The 18,712-nt window shown below is 38.1% G+C and overlaps 1 protein-coding gene across 1 annotated transcript in view; it reads right to left on the bottom strand.

Moving 5' to 3' along the window:
* Nucleotides 1-18,712, bottom strand: part of PIP4P2 (phosphatidylinositol-4,5-bisphosphate 4-phosphatase 2) — a gene marked incomplete at both ends in the record, with an annotated part of 84,375 nt that overhangs the window by 34,507 nt on the left and 31,156 nt on the right. Inside the window, 2 exons of the mRNA XM_082674735.1 lie at nucleotides 3,746-3,869; nucleotides 12,725-12,831. Of these exons, the coding sequence (XP_082530861.1) occupies nucleotides 3,746-3,869; nucleotides 12,725-12,831 (231 nt within the window). The remainder of the gene's footprint in view (nucleotides 1-3,745; nucleotides 3,870-12,724; nucleotides 12,832-18,712) is intronic.

Here is an 18,712-nt window from a genome sequence, read left to right as displayed (position 1 = left end):
CCTCTCTGCTAATGGGTGGGGTTGTGTTCCTGTCTTGCTCGTTGTTTGGCATAGGATGTCCAGCACTGTAGCTTGCTGGTTGTTGAGTGCAGCTGGGTCTTAGCATTGAGATGGAGATCTCTGGGAGAGCTCTCGCCGTTTGATATTACATGGAACTGGAAGGTCTCTGTTGGACCAATATCCTGAACTTGGCTCTCCCACCTCAGAGACACAAGCCTGACACCCAGCCGGTGCACCAAGACCCTGTCAGCCACAAGGCTAGCTTCCACTGTCACAAACTTTGGACAAATGCCTTTACTACTGCTCTCAGCAATCTTGTGAATATGCTATTATTCTCCCCATTTTCAGATGAGGTAATCAGAATTTAGCAAAGTTACATAACTTGCCCAGCATCACATAGTCAGGCTTTAGTATGGCCAGGACCCAAATCCAAACCTAATTCTCAATAGTGATTTTTTAAAAAGAAATTTTTAAAAAAGAAATCTTTTCACTATCCCCACCAAATATATCCCCTAATTGATGTACTTGGTCACTGACTTAATCAATAAAATATAAATGCAAGGAAGAAGATTTATCTTATCCTAGTAGATCAGAAAAATCATAGAAATTCTGGTTAAATGTAATAAGTTGGACAAATGCATGCATTTCTATTTCCTTTCCCAAACCTGACTAAAATGACAGTAAATTGTATTTACAAATGTATAATACCATAAGGACAAATAGAATCTGAAGAGAAATGACCTTGAATTTTCAGACAGAGGAAAGCTGATGGAGACTTGGTAACAAACTGAAAGGGATGCTGAAACCTGATTGCCTAAAGAGAGATATCCAATGAAAAACAGGCTGATTCAACTGAAGAACTACAAAATAGTTCAGACCTTGGGACTCCAAGGTGCTTTCAAAGATAGGAGTTAGGGGTAGTGATAAAAACAGGAGTATCAGTTCTAGCCTCTTTCCTCCATATCACAAAACCAAAAATCCCTCCCTCCCCAACACATGCAAGAGAAGAGTGATTTATTCTCTCAAAGAAACTGAACTAGAAGGACTGTGAACTTAGGAACACCAGGCACAGCAGAAGGCAAGAATAAGACACCATTCTAAAAACAAAGGAGTTAAATAAGTCTACAGTCTGAACAGTAGATGAGAACTTCATCCCTATTATCTTTTCTTAGCTCCTAGAATGCTGTCTCCCAGATATACCTCTTACAAGAAGTCAGAGGATTATTCCCCAGAGAAACTTGCCCTAAAAGAAAAAAAAGACATTGATACTAATAGTTGGCAGTTCTTCAAGAAAAGAGAAAAAGAAGAGGAAGAAGAAAGATGAGGAGGAGGAGGAGAGAGAAGAAGAAAGGAAAAAGGGAGGGAGGGAGGGAAGAAAGGAAGGAAGGAAGGAGAAAAAGTTTAGCCCCTGCTGCATACTTAGAGATTCCAATCAGTAACTTGCTCTCATATATAAATGAGCTCCTCATTAAAACCTCTATCAGAAAATAAAAACAAATAGAAACAATGGAGAGAAAATAGAGACAAGGCATAAAGAAGAATAATACCTCAGAAAACATAACTAATAGCTTCAGAAAGATGCCATAAAGAAGAGAATGTGATTTAGAAAAAAGAAAAATTAATCAGAGAACACAGAACTCTTAGAAATTAAAAATTAATTTAGATCATCTGAAATTTAAAATTTTAATTAAGTTTAGAAGATATGGTTGAGGAAATTTCCCTGTAAGTAAAAGAAAAAGCCAAAACTGAAAAGTATGTTAAAAAAAAATGAGAGAGAAAGAGAGAGAGTGTGTATGTCAATTCAGGTGATCTAATCTCAGGGGTTGTAGAAAGATGGAAGAAAGAAAATGGAGTGGACTATAAAAGGATTCACTGAGTAGCCAGACAATGAGGTCAAAAAGATTCTCCCTAAGGCACATTCTAATACTATTTCAGAACACTGGAGAAATGAAAGAGGAAAATAAGAGAAAATAAAGAGAGAAAAATAGGTCACATGGTAAGGGCCAGGAGCCACAACAGCAGTTGATCTTCCCATCAACAGTGGAGCAAAGCCCTCAAATTTCTGAGGAAAGAATTGGCAACCTATAATTCTACATCTGGACAAATTATAACGTGAAAATAGGGTTAGATTAAAAACTGTTTAAGAAGTAAAAGGTTCAAATTTATTTCTCTGCATCTTTTCTCAGAAAGTTAAGTGAGGATGTGCTCCAACAAAATAAAGCAATAAACCAAGAACTGTAAGGATGGCAGAGGATCCAACACAGGAAAGAGGTAATAGGAATTCCTAAGAGAAAATGAAGGGAAGTCACAGGATGACAGCTGTGTAGGAGGAAGTCTAAATAATAGATTCCCTGACCCATTTGACTATATGACAGGAATTTTGTAGTTCTATGAAAGAATATGAGAAGAACTAGTGATTTGTACATAAAAAATTAAAACAAATCTAAAAGAGGGAGGGACAATTATTAACAAATCCAAGAAATATTTAAGAGCCATACAGGAGAGAAATGTAATATATTACTTGGCTCAGCTGTGAACACAATTTACCTAATCATAAAAAATGTAAAGACTAAGTATTAATCAAATAAAATATTATAACTCTACTGGGAGTATGAAAGTGGAGAAAGGACTATGAGAGGAGGCAGGGTGGTAAGAGTGCTAAATCTTCAACCTGCGTTTTACAAAGTAATAGGTAATATCTAAAACTGCTTAATCAAAAAGAAAAAAATAAGCAAACAATTTAAACCCATGGAAGTACATACCAGAATAGCAGCTGAAAGAGTCAAAAGTATTTGGGGGATGAAAATTGGGGTTGTGTTAGGTAAAGAGATGACCACCATTTTCCCTTTAAGCTTTACAGTCCTATTTGACATGTGAAGTTATTATACATGAATTACTTTATCAAAAATAAAAATTAGAAGGGAAAAAGAGCAAACAGTCTACACTTTCTTAAGCTCATTCATCCCTTAGTGACAGCAGGTCTTGTTTATAAACCACTGCAACCTCAGCTCTCCCCATGCCTACACTCTGGAAGGTTCCTTTAGTACTTAGGTTCTAAGGAAAACCTTTTGTCTCCTTTGGAGGCTAAATAACAAAAGAAAACCTGTTCTTATTCTTCCTGATGGGGTAAGTCATTATGAAATTAACATTTAAAAATCAAGCTTAGGGTTAAAGTTAAAAGTAGTAAAACAAGAACTCCTATAACTTTTGTTCATGTCAAACTACTTATACTTTATTTTTTATCCAATAACTTATCTAATTACAGATACCACAGTAATTCCCGTTACCCCCAGTTTCATATACAAAAATCAGAAAAATTTTGATAAATTATAATGAGAATATTTCTTGAATCCAGAACCATTAAACAAGGCCACTGCATGAGAGTGTGCATTTTGCACTCTGCTGAGGAGATGAGGGTAGGAGGTAGGTTCAGTTACTCACTAAGCCAGGATACCCAAGTTGCTCTGCCTGGAGCACAGCGTTCTTGTTTGTTATTAGCCTACCCAGAGAGGCCCTTTTTGCAAATGAATCAGTCAGGGGATGCACCTTATATGTAATTCACAAACAACGCAGTACATCCTAGTCGCGGCTCTGATTAACTGTCTTTCTAACAAAGGCTCTATTTTAATCTTTTGATCAATTTGCACTTGGACAAACTATAAGACTATGAGCAGTGGTCAAATCTGTGTGATCAAGACCTACATTTACAGATTGATGTCCCTGTCACAAATGTCTTGTTACGTACCAAGAACGTATTTCCACAGTGCCCACACACAACTCTTGTACCTTCTGGTTGGACTGGCAATGCAGGTTGAGCTGGTTGTTCTTCAGAAATAAGCATTACTGGGCCAAGGTTAATTATGCGTCTACTGTGGAAACAGAGAGGAAACAACTTCATTATCCCACAAATGGACTGAGAGCGAAACCTACACTATGGGGCCAAAAACGTGGAATATAGCATTGAAAATAGGTTATACTTGTTTTATAAATTAAGTGAATTAAATGTCAGCCTTTAGAGCCAAAATCACAGAAAACAGCAATAGTCAATATTTCAAAAGCAAAAAAATTAGTTGGAATTGGACCTAATCAAATCACCTTGGGAACCATTTAACTACTGCTTCCAAGTTTTTATAAATTCAAATCTTATCATTCCTTACCTTATCTTACCCTATCTAGGAAGACAACTTGAGTAAAAGACTAAGTAAGTTAAAAAATTGTACATTAACAGATATATGTGTGCCATGAAGGTACCAAAGTGCTGAGTCACAACCAAATTTCTCTGGGTAGGCTGGTACTCCTTAATGTCTGTTTAATTGGAGTTGGACAGAAAGGACAATGGTAGGCTCCTTTCCTTTCCATTTCCCAGGTTACCATCAGATGGGGTTGCAAATGATTCACATAATGGTCAAAAAGACAGAAAACACAGAAACAAAACACAGTTAAGGTTTTGATATACTTCTATCTGTGCACTTCCATACACCATTTGGCAGAGGCACATGACTACAGAATTTATTGCATAGCTTATACTCAGCAAAAACTAGTGTAATAACACAATTTAAAGTATACAATGATTACTAAAACACTTCCAACTTAAGATGAAATATGTCAAAGATAAACTAGTTGGTTATTTTTAATAAAATATGAGTCACTGATTTATTACAATCTATTAAGTAGTTATGTAACATCAAGAAAACTTCCATTGCTTATTCAAGAACATTAGTTTACAAATAACTGTAACCAGAGGGGATTCAAGATGGCGGAAGAGTAAGACATAGAGATCACCTTCCTCCCCACAAATACATCAGAAATACATCTACATGTGGAACAACCCCTACAGAACACCTACTGAATGCTGGCAGAAGACCTCAGACCTCCAAAAACGCAAGAAACTCCCCACGTACCTGGGTAGGGCAAAAGAAAAAAGAAAAAGCAGAGACAAAAGAATAGGGACAGGACCTGCACCAGTGGGAGGGAGCTGTGAAGGAGGAAAGGTTTCCACACACTAGGAAGACTCTTCGGGGGCGGAGACTGCGGGTGGTGGAGGGGGGAAGCTTCAGAACCACGGAGGAGAGCGCAGCAACAGGGGTGTAGAGGGCAAAGCGGAGAGTTTCCCACACAGAAGACCAGTGCCGACCAGCACTCACCAGCCTGAGACGCTTGTCTGCTCACCCGCCGGGGCAGGTGGGGGCTGGGAGCTGAGGCTCCAGCTTTGGTCGGATCCCAGGGAGATGACAGGGGTTGGCTGCGTAAAACACAGCCTGAAGGGGGCTAGTGCGCCACAGCTAGCCAGGAGGGATTCTGGGAAAAGGTCTGGAGCTACCAAAGAAGCAAGAGACTTTTTCTTGCCCTTTTGTTTTGCAGTGCGTGAGGAGAGGGGATTAAGAGCAATGCTTAAAGGAGCTCCAGAGATGGGCACGAGCCACGGCTATCAGTGCAGACCCCAGAGACGGGCATGACATGCTAAGGCTGCTGCTGCTGCTGCCACCAAGAAGCCTGTGTGCGAGCACAGGTCACTCTCCACACCTCCCCTTCCATGAGCCTGTACAGCCCGCCACTGCCAGGGTCCTGTGATTCAGGGACAACTTCCCTCGGAGAACACACGGCATGCCTCAGGCTATTGCAACGTCATGCTGGCCTCTGCCGCCACAGGCTCACCCCGCATTCTGTACCACTCCCTCCCTCCCTCACTCAGCATGAGTGAGCCAGAGCCCCCGAATCAGTGGCTCCTTTAACCCCATCCTGTCTGAGCGAAGAATAGATGCCCTCAGGTGACCTACACTCAGAAGCGGGGCCAAATCCAAAGCTGAACACCAGAAGCTGTGCGAACAAAGAAGAGAAAGGGAAATCTCTCCCAGCAGCCTCAGGAGCATCAGATTAAATCTCGACAGTCAACTTGATGTACCCTGCATCTGTAGAATACCTGAATAGACAATGAATCACAACAAATTGAGGAGGTGGACATTGGGAGAAACAATATATTTTTTTTTCCGTTTTTCACTTCTTGTGAGTGTGTATGTATATGCTTCTGTGTGTGATTTTGTCTGTATAGCTCTGCTTTTACCATAAGTCCTAGGATTCTGTCTGTCCATTTTTCTTTTTTTTTTCTTTTCTTTTTTTAGTATAGTTTTTAGTGCTTATTATCATCGGTGGATTTGTTTTGGGGTTGGGTTGCTCTCTTCCTTCTTTCTTTATTTTTTATTACTTTTTAATGTTTTTTAACTTTATTTTATTTCATTTTATTTGACCTCTTTTATTCTTTCTTCCTCCTCCCTCCCTCCCTCCCTCCCTCCCACCCACCCTCTCTCTCTCTCTCTCTCTCTTTCTTTCTTTCTTTCTTTCTTTCTTTCTTTCTGCATTTTATTCTCAGCTGTGTGGATAATAGGCTCTTGGTGCTCCAGCCAGGCATCAGGGCTGTGCCTCTGAGGTGGGAGAGCCAAGTTCAGGACATGGTTCCACCAGAGGCCACACAACTCCAAGTAATATCAAATGGGGAAAATCTCCCAGAGATCTCCATCTCAATGCCAAGACCCAGCTCCACTCAACGACCAGCAAGCTACAGTGCTGGACACCCTATGCCAAACAACTAGTAAGACAGGAACACAACCCACCCATTAGCAGAGAGGCTGCCTAAAATCATAATAAGGTAACAGACACCCCAAAACACACCACCAGACGTGTACCTGCCCATCAGAAAGACAGGATACAGCATCATCCACCAGAACACAGGCACCAGTCACCTCCACCAGGAAGCCTACACAACCCACTGAACCAACCTTACCCACTGGAGGCCGACACCAAAAGCAACGGGAACTATGAACCCGCAGCCTGCAAAAAGGAGACCCCAAACACAGTAAGTTAAGCAAAATGAGAAGACAGAGGAACACAGAGCAGATGAAGGAACAAGGTACAAACCCAGCAGACCTAACAAATGAAGAGGAAGTAGGCAGTTTACCTGAAAAAGAATTCAGAATAATGATACTAAAGATGATCCAAAATCCTGGAAATAGAATGGAGAAAATACAAGAAACATTTACCAAGGACCTAGAAAAACTCAAGACCAAAAAAACAATGATGAACAACACAATAAATGAAATTTAAAATTCTTTAGAAGGGATCAATAGCAGAATAATTGAGGCAGAAGAATGGATAAGTAACCTGGAAGATAAAATAGTGGAAATAACTAATGAAGAGCAGAATAAAGAAAAAACAAGGAAAATAATTGAGGACAGTTTCAGAGACCTAGGGGACAACATTAAATGCATCAACATTCGAATTGTAGGGGTTCCAGAAGAAGAAGAGAAAAAGAAAGGGACTGAGAAAATAATGGAAGAGATTATAGTTGAAAACTTCCCTAATATGGGAAAGAAAATAGTTAATGAAGCACAGAGAGTCCCATACAAGATAAATCCAAGGAGAAAGATGCCAAGACACATATTAGTCAAACAATCAAAAATTAAATACAAGAAAAAAGATTAAAAGCAGCAAAGGAAAAACAACATATAACATACAAGGGAATCCCCATAAGGTTAACAGCTGATCTTTCAGCAGAAACTCTGCAAGCCAGAAGGGAGTGGCAGGACATATTTAAAGTGATGAAAGGGAAAAATGTACAACTATGATTACTGTACACAGCAAGGATCTCATTCAGATTTGACAGAGAAATTAAAAGCTTTACAGACAAGCAAAAGCTAAGAGAATTCAGCACCACCAAACCAGCTTTACAACAAATGTTAAAGGAACTGCTCTAGGCAGGAAACACAAGAGAAGGAAAAGACCTACAATAATAAACTCAAAACAATTAAGAAAATGGTAATAGGAACATACATATCGATAATTACCTTAAATGTAAATGTATTAAATGTTCCCACCAAGAGACATAGACTGGATGAATAGATAAAGAAACAAGACCCATATATATGCTGTCTAAAAGAGACCCAATTCAGACTTAAGGACACATACAGACTGAAAACGAGGGGATGGAAAAAGATATTCCATGCAAATGGAAATCAAAACAAAGCTGGAGGGCTTCCCTGGTGGCACAGTGGTTGAGAGTCCGCCTGCCGATGCAGGGGACACGGGTTTGTGCCCCGGTCCAGGAAGATCCCACATGCCGCGGAGACGCTGGGCCTGTGAGCCATGGCCGCTGAGTCTGCGCATCTGGACCCTGTGCTACCCAACGGGAGAGGCCACAACAGTGAGAGGCCCGTGTACCGCAAAAAAACAAAAACAAAAAAAACAAAGCTGGAGTAGCAATTCTCATATCAGACAAAATACACTTTAAAATAAAGACTATTACAAGAGACAAAGAAGAACACTAAATAATGATCAATGGATCAATCCAAGAATAAGATATAACAATTGTAAATATTTATATACCAACATAGGAGCACCTCAATACATAAGGCAAAGGCTAACAGCCAAAGAAGGGGAAATCGACAGTAACACAATATAGTAGAGGACTTTAACACCCCACTTTCACCATTTGACAGATCATCCAAAATCAAAATAAATAAGGAAACACAAACTTTAAATGACACATTAAACAAGATGGACTTAATTGATACTTTTAGGACATTCCCTCCAAAAACAACAGAGTACACTTTCTTCTCAAGTGTTCATGGAACATTCTCCAGGACAGATCATATCTTGGGTAACAAACCAAGCCTTGGTAAATTTAAGAAAATTGAAATCGTATCAAGTTTCTTTTCTGAAAACAACACTATGAGACTAGGTATCAATTACAGGAAAAAATCTGTAAAAAATACAAACACATGGAGGCTAAACAATACACTACTTCATAACCAAGAGATCACTGAAGGAAACAAATAGGAAATCAAAAATAGCTATAAAGAAATGACAATGAAAACATGACAAGCCAAAACCTATGGGATGGAGCAAAAGCAGTTCTAAGAGCGAAGTTTATAGCAATGCAATCCTACCTTAAGAAACAAGAAACATCTCAAATAAACAAACTAACCTTACACCTAGAACAATTAGAGAAAGATGAACAAAAACACCCAAAAGTTAGCAGAAGGAAAGAAGTCATAAAGATCAGATCAGAAATAAATGAAAAAGAAATGAAGGAAATGATAGCAAAGATCAATAAAACTAAAAGCTGGTTCTTTGACAAGATAAGCAAAATTGATAAACCATTAGCCAGACTCATCAAGAAAAAAAGGGAGAATACTCAAACCAACAGAACTAGAAATCAAAAAGGAGAAGTAACAACTGACACAGTAGAAGTACAAAGGATCATGAGAGATTATTACAAGCAACTATATGCCAATAAAATGGACAACCTGGAAGAAATGGACAAATTCTTAGAAATGCACAACCTTCTGAGGCTGAACCAGGAAGAAATAGAAAATATGAACAGACCAATCACAAGCACTGAATTAAAACTGTGATTAAAACTCTTCCAATAAACAAAAGCCCAGGACCAGATGACTTCACAGGTGAATTCTATCAAAGATTTAGAGAACAGTTAACACCTGCCTTTCTCAAACTCTTCCAAAATATATCAGAGGGAGGAACACTCCCAAACTCATTCTATGAGGCCACCATCACCCTGACACCGAAACCAGACAAAGATGTCACAAAGAAAGGAAACTACAGGCCAATATCACTGATGAACATAGATGCAAAAATCCTCAACAAAATACTAACAAACAGAATCCAGCAACACATTAAAAGGATCATGCACCATGATTAAGTAGGGTTTATGCCAGGAATTCAAGGATTCTTCAAAATATGCAAATCAATCAATGTGATACACCATTATTAACAAATTGAAGGGTAAAAACCATATGATCATTTCAATAGATACAGAGAAAGCTTTTGACAAAATTCAACACCCATTTATGATGAAAACCACCCAGAAAGTAGGCATAGAGGGAACTGACCTCAACAAAATAAAGGCCATATATGACAAACCGACAGCCAACATCGTCCTCAATGGCGAAAAACTGAAACCATTTCCATAAGGTCAGGAACAAGACAAGGTTGCCCACTCTCACCTTTATTATTCAACTTAGTTTTGGAAGTTTTAGCCACAGCAATCAGAGAAGAAAAAAATAATAAAAGGAATCCAAATCGGACAAGAAGAAGTAAAGCTGTCACTGTTTGCAGATGACATGATACTATACATAGAGAATCCTAAAGATGCTACCAGAAAACTACTAGAGCTAATCAATGAATTTGGTAAAGTAGCAGGATACAAAATTAATGCACAGAAATTTCTTGCATTCCTATACTCTAATGATGAAAAATCTGAAAGTGAAATTAAGAAAACACTCCCATTTACCACTGCAACAAAAAGAATAAAATACCTTGGAATAAACCTACCTAAGGAGACAAAAGGCCTGTATGAAGAAAATTATATGACACTGATGAAAGAAATTAAAGATGATACAAATAGACGGAGAGATGTATCATGTTCTTGGATTGGAATAATTAACATTGTGAAAATGACTATACTACCCAAAGCAATCTACAGATTCAATGCAATCCCTATCAAACAACCACTGGCATTTTGCACAGAACTGGAAGAAAAAAATTCACAATTTGTATGGAAACACAAAAGACCCCGAATAGCCAAAGCAATCTTGAGAAAAAAAAACGGAGCTGGAGGAATCAGGCTCCCTGACTTCAGACTATACTACAAAGCTACAGTAATCAAGACAGTATGGTACTGGCACAAAAACAGAAATATAGATCAATGGAACAGGATAGAAAGCCCAGAGATAAACCCATGCACATATGGTCACCATATCTTTGATAAAGGAGGCAAGAATATACAATGGAGAAAAGACAGCCTATTCAATAAGCGGTGTTGGGAATACTGGACAGCTACATGTAAAAGAATGAAATTAGAACACTCCCTAACACCATACACAAAAATAAACTCAAAATGGATTAAAGACCTAAATATAAGGTCAGACACTATCAAACTCTTAGAGGAAAACATAGGCAGAACACTCTATGACATAAATCACAGCAAGATCCTTTTTGATCCACCTCCTAGAGAAATGGAAATAAAAACAAAAATAAACAAATGGGACCTAATGAAACTTAAAAGCTTTTGCACAGCACAGGAAACAATAAACAAGACAGCCCTCAGAATGGGAGAAAATATTTGCAAATGAAGCAACTGACAAGGATTAATCTCCAAAATTTTAGAGCAGCTCATGCAGCTCAATATCAAAAAAACAAACAACCCAATCCAAAACTGGGCAGAAGACCTAAGCAGACATTTCTCCAAAGAAGACATACAGATTGCCAACAAACACATGAAAGAATGCTCAACATCATTAATCATTAGAGAAATACAAATGAAAACTACAATCAGATATCATCTCACACCAGTCAGAATGGCCATCATCAAAAAAATCTCCAAAGAATAAATGCTGGAGTGGGTGTGGAGAAAAGGGAACCCTCTTGCACTGTTGGTGGGAATGTAAATTGATACAGTCACTATGGAGAACAGTATGGAGGTTCCTTAAAAAACTACAAATAGAACTACCATATGACCCAGCAGTCCCCCTACTGGACATATATCCTGAGTAAACCATAATTCAAAAAGAGACATGTACCACAATATACATTGCAGCTGTATTTTCAATAGCCAGGACATGGAAGCAACCTAAGTGTCCATCAACAGATGAATGGGTAAAGAAGATGTGGCACATATATACAATGGAATATTAGCCATAAAAAGAAACAAAATTGAGTTATTTGTAGTGAGGTGGATGGACCTAGAGTCTGTCATACAGAGTGAAGTAAGTCAGAAAGAGAAAAACAAATACTGTATGCTAACACATATATATGGAATCTAAAATATATATATATATATATATATATAGTCATGAAGAACCTAGGGGCAAGATGGGAATAGACACAGACCTACTAGAGAATGGACTTGAGGACACCTGGAGGGTGAAGGGTAAGCTGGGACAAAGTGAGAGAGTGGCATGGACCTATATACACTACCAGATGTAAAATAGATAGCAAGTGGCAAGCGGCCGCATAGCACAGGGAGATCAGCTCGGTGCTTTGTGACCACCTAGAGGGGTGGGATAGGGAGGGTGGGAGGGAGGCAGATGCAAGAGGGAAGAGATATGGGGATATATGTATATGTATAGCTGATTCACTTTGTTATAAAGCAGAAACTAACACACCATTGTAAAGCAATTATACTCCAATAAAGATGTTTAAAAAAAAAAAGAAAGAAAGAAAAAAGATAAATGGACAGAAACAGAGTAAGTAAAATATGAAAAAATCTGTGTGCACTGCACATAGCAAAAGTAAATTTTCTTTGTGAAACTTTTGTTTCAAATATATGAGTGTGTGTATGTATGTATGGAGATGAACACATGTGAATTTTGGGTTGTAAAATAAAATGTATTTTACACTTGGCATCACAGCCAAAAGTTTAAAAACTGTGACAAGCACTGATTTGAACTATTTATTTTCTCTCTCAGAGCTTCAGATTTGTCACCTATAAGCTGGAAATAAAAATAACAGCAAATAAAGAAAAAAGCAAATAACTGTAACCATTAATTTCAAACTAAGCAGTATTATTCCTTTAACAAAGAAAAAAATGCTGTAGGTCATATAATTACTTTGAGGAGAAAGACTGTTTAGAACAAACCTGCCACATAATGAATCTTTAATAAGTACTTGTTGAATGAACAAATGAATGAATGAATGAATCTTCATGTCTTACCAGTTGGGTCTTGGACATCCTATTCGCCGTGATGTGTCCTTACAAATGAGGAGACAATTACAAGGGCATCTAACATACTTCTTCCCTGTTGGGGGGTTTTTGATTGGCTATATAATAAGAGAAGAAAATATAAACACAGCAAATTAACCAAAGTACAAATTGCCAAAACTTGTTTGTATATAAAATGGAAATTATTCTTAAAATCTAAGGCTCCCCATAGTGCTACCAAAGTACACATTAAGGAAAAGTGCATCGTAAGTGATTTTTTAAATTTTATTGAAGTATAGTTGATTTACAATGCCGTGTTAATTTCTGCTGTACAGCAAAATGACTTGGTTATACATATACATATTCTTTTTCATATTCTTTTCCATTATGGTTTATCACAGGATATTCAATATAGTTCCCTGTGCTATAAAATAGGACCTTGTTTTTTATCCATCCTATTTATAATAGTTTGCATCTGCTAGTCCCAACCTCCCAATCCTTCCCTCCCCAATCCCTCTGCCCCTTGGCAGCCACAAGTCTGTTCTCTATGTCTGTGAGTCTGTTTCTGTTTCATAGATAGTATCATATTTTAGATTCCATATATAAATGATGTCATATGGTATTTGTCTTTCTCTTTCTGACTTACTTCACTTAGTATGATAATCTCTAGTTGCATCCATATTGCTACAAATGGCATTATTTCATTCTTTTCAATAGCTGAGCAATATTCCATTGTATATACATATATATATATATATATATATATATATATATATATATATATATAAATAACACATCTTCTTTATCCTTTCATCTGTCAATGGACACTTAGGTTGTTTCCATGTCTTGGCTATTGTAAATAGTGCTGCTATGAACATAGAGGTGCATGTACCTTTTCGAACTAAAGTCTTGTCTGGGTATATGCCCAAGAGTAGGATTGCTGGATCATATAGCAACTCTGTTTTTAGTTTTTTGGGGAACCTCCATACTGTTTTCCATAGTGGCTGCACCAATTTACATTCCCACCAATAGTGTAGGAGGGTTCCTTTTCCTCCACACTCTCTCTAGCATTTATTATTTGTAGACTTTTTAATGATGGCCATCCTGACCAGTGTGAGGTGATACCTCATTGTAGTTTAGATTTGCATTTCTCTAATAATTAATGATGAATCATAGGTGATTTTAAATAGCCCAAATGTTGGTAAACACTCTATAAAATTTGGGGAACTGTAGAGATTTAATTAGAAGGGCATATTTCAAAATTAGTTTGTATTGGCCTGGAGTTGTTTTCCATTTAAAGTTCACAGGACAAGGTCATTTATCTGCCTGGCCAGGGGCAAACATTCACTGAGGGTTCTTGCACATGTCTGAGAAAAGCAAGCTCAAAGAGAATAATACGGAAAGAGGAGTATATCACAAATTTGAATTTTTCTTAAACTTTACTCACTAGAATACAAGTGATTAATTTTATGGTATCTTTTAGCTTAAAAAACACTTATTATAGCTCCTAATGCTAGCATTTCCTTTTTTCTTTAACTTTACAGTAAATTTAAAAGTTAGAATAAATAACACCAAAGAAAACACTCCTCTCATTACTAGGACTTAAGCTTGTTAAAGCAAATAAGCTCTGATGCACTGAGAGGAATGGAACACCACTCCTGTGGCATGCTTGCCAAAATGTATAACCTGAATTTAATCACAAGATAACATCAGACAAACCCAAATGAGGAACATTCTACAAAATATCTTAACTGTGCTCTTCAAAACTGTCAAGGCAATAGAAGACAAAGACTAAATTTCAGATTAAGGGAGATTAAAGAAACATGATAATCAAATGCAACATGTAATTCTAAATTGACTCCTGGACCAGATTTTTTTTTTAATGGAACAATTGGGCAAACACGAATTAAGTCAAAAGATTAAATAACAGTATTGTATCAATGTTAATTTCCTGAATTTGATAACTGTACTGTGATTGTATAAGTGAATGTCCTTTTTTTTTAGGAAAATTTACACTAAATTTTAGTAAATTTACACTAAAATGTTTAGGGGTAGAAGAGCACCATGTCCACAATTACCTTAAAAGGTTTTGAAAAAAATATTTATTTATTTAGAGAGAGAAAGCTACTTTGGAAAAGTGTCAATGTTTGTGGAATGTGGGTGAGCGGCCCACATGGGAATTCTCTATACTATGTACTACTATTTTTCTAACTTTCTATAAGTCTGCAACATATTTTTTTTAAGATTTAAGAATTTTAAGTAAATAACCTTGGTAGAAATATATATAAGTTAGCAATAAGCCATCTGCAATTTATTAAACTATATTATAGATAGAATATGACAATCTAAAATTCACAAACATCCAGAATGTGTTCCTATATAATCTAAAGTATCAAGAAGCAGAATTTGTCTTAATTTCTCTGTATACATATTTTACCATTAAGTAAATGTGTGTTGGGCAAATGACAAGATTTATTTTTATACAGACATACCTCACTTTACTGTGCTGTGCTTTATTGTGCTTTGCAGATACTGTGCTATTTTACAAATTGAAGGTTTGTGGCAATCTTGCATTAAGGAAGTCTATCAACATCATTTTTCAAATAGCATTTGCTCACCTTGTGTCTCTGTGTCACAATTTTAGTAATTCTCACAATTCTGGAATGTTTTTCATTATTATAATATTTGTTATGTTGATCTGTGATCAGTGATCTTTGATGTTATTACTGTGATTATTTTGGAGTGCCACAAATTTTGCCCATATAAGACAGCAAACTTAATCGATGAATGTTGTATGTGTTCCAACTGCTCCACCTAGTGACCCCTTCTCTCTCCCTCTCCTTGGGCCTCCCTATTCCCTGAGACACAACAATATTGAAATTAGGCCAGTTAATAACCCTACAATGGCCTCTAAGCATTGAAGTGAAAGGAAGATTCACACATCTCTCACTTTAAATCAAAAGGTGGAAATGATTAAACTTAGTGAGGAAGGCATGTCCAAAGCTGAGACAGGCCAAAAGCTAAGCCTCTTGCACAAAACAGCCAAGTTGTAAATGCAAAGGAAAAGTTCCCAAAGGAAACTAAAAGCGCTACTCCAGTGAACATACAAATGATAAGAAAGCAAAACGGTCTTATTGCAGATATGGAGTAAGTTTTAGTAGTCTGGATAGATGATCAAACCAGATACAACATTCCCTTAAGCCAAAGCCTAATCCAGAGCAAGACCCTAACTCTATTCAATTCTATGAAGGCTAAGAGGTGATAAAACTGTAGAAGAAAAGTTCCAAGCTAGCAAAGGTTAGTTTATGAAGTTTAAAGAAAGGAGCCATCTCCAAAAAATAAAATTGCAAGGTGAACTGCCAATGGCCCAGCTCACAAATTCCAGATATCAGGATCAGCTCTGACCTGGAAACTCTAATCCAAATTAATCCAACTCATTAGGTGCAAGTCCTCTGCACAAGGTCCCTGAAGCTAGACTAAGGGTGAAAGAAGAGGTATAAATTCCATGAAGATACAGACATTAGCTGTCAATCACATAGAGGTTAAAGGAAAGAAGCTGAATCCGAACCCCAGCAGTCTGACTCCAGGGCTTGTGTGCTTAACTGCATAACCAACAGTATGTGTCATGCAAAACTGCAGAATTTTTCAATTCCTGTCCAAGATGGCAGAGTAGAAGGGCCTTCAGCTTACTTCTTCTCACAACTAACTGCTGAACAACCATCGATTAAGAAGAGTGGAACCTACTAAAAAAGATATTTTACAACCAAAGACATAAGAAGAACCACAATAAGACAGTAGAAGGGGTGCACTCCTGATATAATCGAATTCCATACCCCCCCAGGTGCGTGGCCCACAAACTGGAGAACAATTATATCGCAGAAGTTCTCCCATAGGAGTGAGAGTTCTGAGCCCCACATCAGGCTCTGCAGCCTCGGGGTCTGGCATTGCAGGAGGAGCCCTCAGACCATTTGGCTTTGAAGGCCAGAAAGGCCTGATTGCAGAAGCTCCATAGAACTCCTGCAGAGACTTTGGAGACTCAGAAACAGAGACTCCACTCTTAGAGCGTGCACACAAGGTCCTGTGAGCACTGGTAGCCAGGGTAAAAGCAATGACTTCATAGGAGCCTGGGGCAGACCCACCTGCTGGTCTTGAAGGGTATTCTGGGGAGGCGGGAGGGTGGCTGTGGCTCACTCTGGGGACAACAACACTGGTGACAGTGTTACCAGGGGACATTCATTGGTGTGAGCTCTCCTAGAGGCCAACATTTCGGCATCAAGACCTGGTCCCACCCAACAGGCTGTAGGCGCCAGTGCTGGGATGTCTCAGGCCAAACAACCAACAGGGTGGGAACACAGCTTCATCCATCAACAGACAGGCTGCCTAAAGGGTTCCTGAGCACACAGCTGCCTCTAGACACACCCCTTGATACAGCCCTGCCCATCAGAAAGCCAAGACCCAGCTCCACCCACCAGTGGGTAGGCACTGGCTCCACCCACCAGGAAGCCTGCATAAACCTTTAGACCAGCCTCACCCACAAGGAGGCAGACACCAGAAGCAAGAAACCACAGTCCAGCAGCCAGTGGAACTGAGTCTACAAACACAGGTCAGAATCTACCCTGGGACCAGCTGGTCCCTGGCCCTCGGTGATGAGAGGGGACTGTACTACTGGGACACACAGGAAATCCCCTACAGATGGCCACTTCTCCAAGGTTGAGAAACATAACTAATCTTCTATATACATAAAAATACAAATAGAATTTTAGACAAAATGAGAAGACAGAGGAATATGTTCCAGACGAAGGAAAAAGATAAAACCCCAGAAGAACAACTAAGTGAAGTAGAGATAGGCAAACTACCCAAGAAAGAGTTCAGAGGAATGATAGTAAAGATGATCCAAGAACTCAGGAAAAGAATGGATGCTCAAGCAAGAACTTACAATAACTTTTTAACAAAGAGTTAGAAAATATAAAGAACAACCAAACAGAGTTGAAGAAAACAAAAATGAAAAACACACTAGAATCAATAGCAGAATAAATGAGGCAGAAGAACAGACAAGTGAGCTGGAAGACAGAATGTTGGAAATCACTGCTGTGGAACAGAATAAAGAAAAGAGAATGAAAAGAAACAAAGACAGTTTAAGAGATCTCTGGGACAACATCAAATGTACCAACACTTGCAATATTGAGGTCCCAGAAGGAGAAGACAGAGACAATGGGCCTGAGAAAATATTTGATGAGTTAATAGCTGAAAACTTCCCTAACATTGGAAAGGAAACAGGAACCCAAGTCCATAAAACCACAGAGAGTCCCATACAGGATTAACCCAAGGAGGAACACGCCAAGACACATAATAACTGAACTGATAAAAGTTACAGATTAAGAGAAAATATTAAAAGCAACAAGGGAAAAGCAATAAATAACATACAAGGGAATCCCCAAAAGACTATCAGCTGATTTTTCAGTGAAAACACTATAGGCCAGAAGGGAGTGGCATGATATATTTAAGTGATGAGAGGGGAAAAACCTACAACCAAGAACACTCTACCCAGCAAGGGTCTCATTCAGATTTGACAGAGAAATCAAAAGCTTTACAGACAAGCAAAGTAAAAAGAATTCAGCACCACCGAAAACAATTTTACAACAAAAGTTAAAGGAACTTCCCTAAGCAGAAAAGAAAAGCCCACAACTACAAACAAGAAAATTATGAAATGGGAAAGCTCACTGGTAAAGGCAAACATAAAGTAAAGGTAGAAAATTATCCACACACAAATATGATATCAAGACAAGTAATCATAAGAGGAGAGTACAAATGCAGGATATTTGTAATGCATTTAAAATTAAGAGACCAGCAACTTAAAACAATCATGTATATATAGAGAGACTGCTATGTCAAAACCTCATAGTAACCACAAATCAAACATCTATAATAGATATACACACCAAAAAGAAAAAGAAATCCAACAAACACTAAAGTTAGTCATCAAATCACAAGAGAAGAGAA

This window comes from Grampus griseus (assembly GCF_964374135.1).
Source record: "Grampus griseus genome assembly, chromosome: 17".
NCBI classification, from domain to species: domain Eukaryota; kingdom Metazoa; phylum Chordata; class Mammalia; order Artiodactyla; family Delphinidae; genus Grampus; species Grampus griseus.
The sequence above is the reverse complement of the archived record's forward strand: the minus strand, read 5'-3'. Positions and strand labels throughout refer to the sequence as shown.